This window comes from Peromyscus californicus, unplaced genomic scaffold, assembly GCF_007827085.1.
Source record: "Peromyscus californicus insignis strain IS unplaced genomic scaffold, ASM782708v3 Scaffold_12__1_contigs__length_115047231, whole genome shotgun sequence".
Lineage (NCBI taxonomy): Eukaryota > Metazoa > Chordata > Mammalia > Rodentia > Cricetidae > Peromyscus > Peromyscus californicus.
The window spans coordinates 92,361,519-92,369,808 of record NW_026294413.1 but is presented as its reverse complement, the minus strand read 5'-3'; the positions used below and the strand labels follow the sequence as shown (position 1 = coordinate 92,369,808).

Below are 8,290 nucleotides of genomic sequence, written 5' to 3'. Positions count from 1 at the left end.
GGCGACCGCGACCCGGTCACCCATTTGGCTACCGAGGTCGGAGTTACGTCATCGCCTTGCGCCGCCCGGAAGTGATTGTCCCTGCTTCCGGGTCAGCCGGGAAGCCCGGGCCTTCCATCACCGGCCGAGTTAAGCAAACTGATGAAGTGTCCACCGGGTGACCATGGCGGTGTTTCACGATGAGGTGGAGATCGAGGACTTTCAATATGACGAGGACTCGGAGACATATTTCTACCCCTGCCCCTGTGGGGATAACTTCTCCATCACCAAGGTACCCTCAGGGCCCGTCGCGACTCCTTGAGCTTGCGCTTTTTCCCTTCCGGTGTCTCTGGCTAGGCTGTCACCCACGTGTTCTCATGAACCCCCGCCGCTAAAGTAGTAATCTAAGCTGTCGGGGTACACCGTCTGGCCAGGGGCGCAGTTCTCCCTAGCCCCACCCTTAAAATCTTTTCCTGGGAACTTTTTTGGAGAAGGGAACTCGATTTTGTACCTCAGGGTTTTGTGGAGGCGATCAAACCAACTTAATCTCCATGGTTGTTTTTCTAGGTGACACTTTGGGGGAAGTTCTTTGTGCTATTACCCACCCCAAGACTTGCACATAGACGTGGGAAAGGCTTGTGGGAAGATGACGAAAGGGAGGCTATGCTGACCATACGTTGTTTGATTTTGTCCTAGGAAGATTTGGAGAATGGAGAAGATGTGGCAACGTGTCCTAGCTGCTCTCTCATTATAAAAGTGATTTATGACAAAGTAAGGGAGACATTGAAAGGGGTGGGTGGTGTAGGTAATGACAGAGACCTAAAGCAGCCTGTCTGATATAAAAGTGCAGAAGAGTGTTGGGTGTTTTTTCTTTTTGTTTTTTGGGTTTTTTATTGTTGCTTGTTGAGATGGTCTTTGTTGATGGTTGAGATGGAGCCCTGGCTGTCATAGAACTCACTATGTAGACCACGCCGGCTTTGAAATCAGAAGATTCCCCTGCCCTTGCATTTCGAGGGCTAGGGTTAAAGGCGTGTGCCACCACGCCCGGCCTAGAAGAGTGTTTCTTAACCTTGTGCTAGATCAAGGGCTATTTTTAAAAAGCTTTACAAATTGTCAGTACGTAGCTGTAGGATAATATTGTTCAAGTTTAAATTACGTAACTTGTGTTCACTTTGCAAAGGGCAAGAAAGAAATTGCTCTGTAATGACAATGTAATGTAATGAAAATGACTTAATCAGGAATGAAAAAACATCATGAAGTTTATTTTAATTAGTGTTTTTTCTTTCTTTCTTTCTTTCTTTCTTTCTTTCTTTCTTTCTTTCTTTCTTTCTTTCTTTCTTTCTTTCTTTCTTTCTTTCTTTCTTTCTTTCTTTCTTTCTTTTTTTTTCTTGAGATAGGGTATCTCTGTGTAGCTTTGTACCTTTCCTGGAACTCACTCTGTAGCCCACGCTGGCCTCGAACTCACAGAGATCTGCCTGGCTCTGCCTCCCGAGTGCTGGGATTAAAGGCGTGGGCCACCGCCGCCCTGGTTTTTTTCTTTTGACATTTCTTTTGTATTTACTGTTTGGTTAATCGTTTGTTTAGAGCTCCAGGACCTTTTGAAAAGATTGCCTTTTATTGCTTGCCTGGTTCATGCATACAGTCTGTTACCTTGTTTGACATATAATTCCAAGTTGTGATTTTTACAGTTTCATGTTAAATTTGTTCCTTTGTACCCAATAAGGATGACAATAGATAAAGGGTAAATGCTTTTACCCCACCCCCATCCCCACCCCCACCCAAAGTACAGTTAGTGCTTTGGAGTCTTAAGTTAGGAGCTTAACAGTCTTAAGAATGGACTCTAAATGAGTGTAGGGTAAGTTGGACCAAAGCACAGAGCTTTGTGAGTGGCAGGCTTTAGTTGAAACAATAATGTAGAAATTTGATGATTCATTCTTGGATTAAAATAGTCTCTGGTACAAAGAGCAGCAGGGACAGACCAGGGGCTGACTCCTTGGGCATCACACTATGGGAGATATGCAGTAACTGGGAGAGTTCTTGTAGTGTCAGGCATAAACCAGGATAAAAGACCAGAGACTGAGGTGGAATCCCAGCACTCAGGAGGCAGAGGCAGATGGATCTCTGAGTTTGAGGCCAGCCTGATCTACAATCGAGTCCCAGGATAGCTAGGGCTGTTACACAGAGAAGCCCTGTCTTGAAAAACAAACACAGAGAAGCCTTGTCTTGAAAAACAAAGAAAGAAAGAAAGAAAAATCAGAGACTGAACCTCATTTTCAAAGTAGTTACTATTGCAGGTCTGTGTTGAGAAACACAAAGACTAATTTTTTACTACCCATTTAAAGAGGCTGCATATTTGAATGACCAGATATTGAACTGATTAATGCAAAAACTTAAAAGATGTGACATGTTTATTTCTGCCAAGTGGTTGTTCTCTAGCAGATGGGCATATTTTTAAGACACTGCTTGTTAAATAATGATCTTAGGACTAAATTTCAACATGCTCTAATTCTATTGCCAACACCAGTTCTTTGAACAAAAATGAAGTGCTATTGGGGCTGGAGAGATGGCTTAGTGGTTAAGAGCATTGGCTGCTCTTCCAGAGTTCCTGAGTTCAATTCCCAACAACCACATGGTGGTTCACAACCATCTATAGTGGGATCTAACACCCTCTTCTGGCATAAAGGTGTATATGCAGATAGAGCACTCATACATAAAAATAAATAAATACACAAACAGATAAATAAATAAGTCTTTAAAAAAAATGTTCTGCCGGGCGGTGGTGGCGCATGCCTTTAATCCCAGCACTCAGGAGGCAGAGGCAGGCAGATCTCTGTGAGTTCGAGGCCAGCCTGGTCTCCAAAGTGAGTTCCAGGAAAGGTGCAAAGCTACACAGAGAAACCCTGTCTCTGAAAAACCAAAAAAAAAAAAAAAAAAAAGTTTCTTTGTCTCCAGTTTTGTCAACTGGGATAACTACTAATATCTATGGGGAGATCAAGGGTCCTGCTAGCATTATACAATGGACAGTCCAAATTATGCCTTATATTTAAGGCAACTCTGCGTTGTTCTTAACAATGGACAGTCCATCCCTGGACAACAGTTGGTTTTTAGTGCATAAGTCTTAGACTTTTTAAATTAAATTTGTTGCCATTTTTCTAATATCATAAATGAATTTCCCCTAAATTTTACATCTTGTTTTTTTATTGCTAGCATATAATAATGATAGAAACAAATGATATAGCAGTGGAAAAAACTAAAGCTGAGTTGATTCTGTAACGAAGTGAAAGTGATGTTAATACATTTGTGGGACAGAAACCTGGTGGCTAATAATAGCATTTCTTCTTCTGTCTTAGGATCAGTTTATGTGTGGAGAAGCAGTCCCAGCACCTTCAGGCAACAAAGAGTTAGTTAAATGCTGAAGAAGCCCCCGGGAACCCAAATCCTGAGCAGCAGGGAAGGAGCCCAGGTGGATGGATCAAGTGCTGAGTAGACAACCTCTTCACAGGACAGCTGTCTGTGGCTGGCTCTTCCATGTGGATCTTCATCAGCTGCCGAATTCATCATAAACAGACGAGCCTGTGACGTGTCCGACCTGGATTTCCTGTTCCCATGGAATTGGAAGGATTCCTAATTGTCCATCTGAATTTGAAGGAAGAGCGTTATAAACTGGTGCTTTTCCTTTCTCTCAGTTGCATGATTTCAGTATCTTAAAACTAATTCATTTTCTGAAAACAGCATCGTCCACTTCAATCCTGAGGCTCTTTATTTTATTTTTTAAAGATTTATTGTTTTATTTTTAATTATGTGAATGTGTGCATTTGTGTGGGGGTATGTGCATATGAGTACAGTTGCCCAGGAAGGCTAGACGAACTGGATCTCCTGGAGCAGGAGTCACAGGCAGTTGTGAGCCACCTGACATGGATATTGGCTGATCTCTGTGTGTTTGAGGCCAGCCTGATCTACAAAGCAAGTTCTACAACAGCCAAGGCTACACAGAGAAACCCTGTCTTGAAAACAAACAAACAAAACATATATATAAAGTAAACAAACAAAAACAAATACATTAGCTTATAGAAGATACTCTCATTCACACCTCCAAACAGTTTTCGGTGTGGCCTTGTGAAGTGATTGAAAGAACTAACGACAGACACTGGGTCGAGGGTCTGTCTTTTGTGCAAGGATATAATGCTATTGTAACTCCAAAGGGAGTGCAGCATTGTTCTGCCATGAACCACATCCTAACAATAAACAGAACTGCAGCTCTCACAGTGACCACTGAGTCTGGGGTAGGGCTCACATCCTGGACTGCAACAAGACCTTCAGCTGACTGACTCCCATACTTTGAGGACCATCTTTCAAGCTTTGTTGTGAATGAGTAATCCCCTGGGTTGCTATGAGAACGCCGTCTCAAAGAGTCTGGTTAAATCTGGGTGCAGCTTAAACATCATCAGGATTTGTTTGAAATGTCCCCAGTGGTCCTGATGCCCAGCCAAAGAAAGTGGGTTGGAAAAGAATATAATTTATAATCACAAGGTAAACAGGACCCAGTTGTGTTTTTAAATGGTCACACCTGCTTTGCGTGTGGAACAATCACGTGGCCTCAGTTAGCCACACACTTTACATGTAGACCCACAATAGACCTTTATGAAGAGTCAACTGGGATCACTCAGGCTGGGCTAACATGCACAGTGGGAGGGTCTCAAGCTGGGTGGCCTCTGGCCCCGTCCTCTATTTAAACAGACAATTCCATTTTCCAGCACATGCTCTGGTTGCTAATTACACAGCTTACAAAAGCAACAACTTCTCCAGGTGTGGCTAGGATTTTTAGCTGGTTCGAGGATGCCTGTCACCCTCTACTTCACACCAGTTAAATTGCCCCTGATTTTGAATTTGCCTTTACAAATTCTGAAGCCACTTTAAAAATTATTCCTTGTTAAGAGTTTAAAACAAGGAACATATAAATAAGAAATCCTAGTAAAAAAACACTATCCTATAACTTCAGAATGCTCAGAGTGGGGGGCAGGAAGTGGAATGGAAGCATCTCACCTTCCTGGACACACTTGAGACATTTGTTGAGGAGACTCAGAACTCCACAGCCTCCTAGACTAAGATAATTAGGATGTCCTGTCACAGATTTGTCCCATCTTCTCCCAGTATGGAAGCCAGAGCAAGGCTATGTATTTACCCTTCTTTAAGTCACTTAACTCGACCTGAGAAGCCCCTCTTGACACCTTTCTCTGAGAACTCATGGTACCCTATAGTATGTGGTCTTCCTCATTTCAACAAGCCCCCGGGAAGGTGGTCAGTGCTGGTTTACTACACAGAAGGAGGTAGTTGAGGAAGTACTCTCTGGGAGCCACAAGACAACCAAGGCTGTGACCCAGAGAGAGCCTCAGTGGTTGGTTCTTACTGCAGGTGCTATTTCTGTCCTGATCCTCCTCATTTCAGCCTCTGCTCTGAAGAACACTTCCCTGGGTGCCCAGACTCATCAGACATGAGGTCCAGGTCAGAACTAAGCCTCTACTTCTCCACTTCCAAGACTCCACTTCCAAGAAGTCTTGGAAGTTTCTGGAGCCTGGCTTTCCTTGCAAGTGCAGTCTGTAAGGTATACTGGCCTCAGGAGTAACCTTCAGCCAATAAGAGATGAGAGCTGGGTGGGAAGTGTCCCAGCCTGCTTCTCATTGGTTGGTTAGTTCTGGCACATATCTGTGAACATCTTAGGACATGAAGATTCAAAGCACAATGTTCACGACACCCTTGCATTGGCCTCTGTCCCTTCCCTGTCCCACTCGCCATATTGTCTCATTCTTGCTTCCTGGCATCACCTTCCAAATAAACCATCTGCCTCCAACCCCTTCTTCAGGCTCTGTTAGAGTTTGCATCAGAAATGTTTCCATGGGGCTTGTGTTTGGAATGCTTGTCCCCAGCTCTTGGTGCTATGTGGTGGTGGTGGTGCGGGGGTGGGGTGGGGGGGGCTTGTAGTACCTTTAGGAGGTGAGGTCTAGCTGGTGGGAGTGGGTCTCTAAGAGTGAGCCTTTGAAGGCTACCTCACTTGCTCTTTGCTTCCTGGTTTGCTGTGATGCGAACAGCCCCGCACTCCAGCTGCTGTGAACTGAGCTGCTCTGCCATCCATGCCTTCCCTGACATGGTGGACTGAAATCATGGCTCAGAATAAATCTCTTCTCCCTTAAGTAATTTTTGTCAGGTATTATGATCACAGAGATGGGAAAATAACTAATACAGGCTCCATCCCTTCTCCACTGTGTGCATGTGAATGTTGTGACCAGAGGTTGATTTTGGACTCCTCATTTGCACCCCACCTTAATGTTTTTTTAGGAATTTTTTTATTCTTTTTACATACCAATCACAGATCCCCCTCTCTTCCCTCCTCCCTCCCCTCCAACCCCCCCCCCCCCCATTTCCTCCTACAAGATGATAAAGAAGGTAAGGCCTCCCATGGGGAGTCAGCAGAACCTGGTACATTCAGTAGAGGCAGGTCCAAGCCCCTCCCCCTGCCTAAAGGCTGTTCAAGGTGTCCCACCATAGGTAGTGGGCTCCAAAACGCCACCTCATGCACCAGGAATGGGTCCTGATCCTACTTCCAGGGGGCTCCTTAAGCAGATCAAGCTACACAACTGTCTCGATTATGTAGAGAGCAAGGAGGGCCCAAAGAGTAATGCATAGATCGTCCTGGGAAGGGGAAATAGAAGAGAGTTCCATGAGTAAACTGGAGATGTGGGGGTGGGCGATGGAGGGTAGGGGATGGGGGAATGAGAACATAAGGGAATGGGATGGTCAAGATGGAACAGGGACAGAGTCGATAGCAATGAAAGAGATACCATGATAGAGGGGGATATCATGGGGATAGGGTGAAATAGGATGCTAGGGAACTTCCCAGGAATCCACAAGTATGACCCCAGCTAAAACTACTAGCAATAGTGGAGAGGGTATCTCAACTGGCTTACCCCCATAATCAAATTGGTGAATACCCTGTCATCGTAGAGCCTTCATCCAGTAACTGATGGAAGCAGATGCAGAGATCCACAGTCAAGCACCAGGACAAGCTCCAGGAGTCCAGTCAAAGAAGGAAGAGGGATTCTATGAGCAAAGGGCATCAAGATCATGATGGGGAAATGTGGGAGCCTGTTCTCGGGTTCCTCGTGGCTTTACCCAGCAGGTCCTCATAGAGGATGATTAGAACCACGGGCCTGAGTGCAGGTGTCTGAGATGGTCTGCACTTGGCTGTGCTGGGGAAGGAGGTCATTTGCTCCACCCCTTGGCATCTCTATAAAAACCCTGGGGCAGAGACAGTCGGGCCCATTGGAAAAGGTTCCAGGTCCTCTCGAGGCAATCCTTTATTTTCTATCTGTTTATCTCCGCAAGATTCTCTGCAATAAATCCTTCTATCTAATATTTCCTGCTGCTCACGCTCAAGAAAACTCTGGGGAGCTGTGGGGTTGGTGGTTAAACGCCCCACAGGGAAACCTACAGAGACAACCAAAGAAAACTAGTGGGAACTCATGAAATTTAGACCAATGCCGTGGAGCCTCCATGCAACTGGACAAGGCCCTTTATTTGGTTTTCTTAATTTTGTAAACAAGGCTAACCTAGGCTCAAAGAGAGTTGATGTAGAGCCAGGCATGGTGGCACACCCCTTTAATCACAATACTTAGGAGGTAGAGACAGGCAGATTTTTGAGTTCTAGGCCAGCCTGGTCTACATAGTGAGTTCTAGGACAGCCAGGGTTACACAGAGAAACCCTGTCTTGAAAAACAACCGAGTTGAGGTACTGTTTTCTGTTGGGGAACAGCTTTCATTGGAAATGCAGTACTGAGTTGAGCACTATGGTTCAAGCCTGTAACCCCAGCACATAGTTGGTAGAGACAAGAGGATGACTGTAATGTGTCCTGCCTGGTGTACATAGTGAGTCCTAGGCCAGCTAGAGCCACGTAGCAGACCGTGTCTCAATTTAAAAGGGCATTATCTCTTCTCTACAATTCTATTATCTCTTCTCTTCTCTTTAGTTTAATAGAATTTAGATTTACCTGTGAAGCAGTCTGAGGCTGGGGCTTTCAGGGTAATGAGGTCAATTAACTGCATTAGTTCCTTGTCTTGTACAACTGTCACCACACACCTGGGGGAGGAAGGGTTTATTAGGGCTCACTCTATCACAGCAGAGAAGGCAAGTGGGGAAACTCAGTCGTGGTGGCAGGAGGCGGAGGCTGTTGCCATGCAGCATACTAGGAAGCTGCCCATAGGCTCAAGGAGCTAGGCAGAAGTAGGCCTAGGCTAGGGTTTACTGCTCAGAGACACA

The 8,290-nt window shown here is 45.1% G+C and overlaps 1 protein-coding gene across 2 annotated transcripts; it reads left to right on the top strand.

The window, feature by feature from the left end:
- The first annotated feature begins 46 nt into the window (after positions 1–46).
- Dph3 (diphthamide biosynthesis 3) lies at positions 47–5,833 on the top strand. 2 transcript variants are annotated; one of them, XM_052733895.1, is made up of 3 exons: positions 47–271; positions 676–750; positions 3,330–5,833. In XM_052733895.1, the coding sequence occupies exons 1-3, from the start codon at positions 164–166 to the stop codon at positions 3,393–3,395; spliced, it is 249 nt and encodes an 82-aa protein (XP_052589855.1). In that variant the 5' UTR covers positions 47–163; the 3' UTR covers positions 3,396–5,833. The 2 variants fall into 2 exon arrangements, with proteins under 2 accessions (XP_052589855.1, XP_052589856.1); XM_052733896.1 differs by lacking the exon at positions 676–750.
- Positions 5,834–8,290: the final 2,457 nt, after the last annotated feature.

Coding starts and splice junctions, on each gene's coding strand:
- Dph3 (XM_052733895.1), top strand. CDS start 164: ATGGCGGTGTTTCACGATGAGGTGGAGATCGAGGACTTTCAATATGAC. Junction 272..675: donor ATAACTTCTCCATCACCAAG/GTACCCTCAGGG, acceptor ATTTTGTCCTAG/GAAGATTTGGAGAATGGAGA. Junction 751..3,329: donor TAAAAGTGATTTATGACAAA/GTAAGGGAGACA, acceptor CTTCTGTCTTAG/GATCAGTTTATGTGTGGAGA.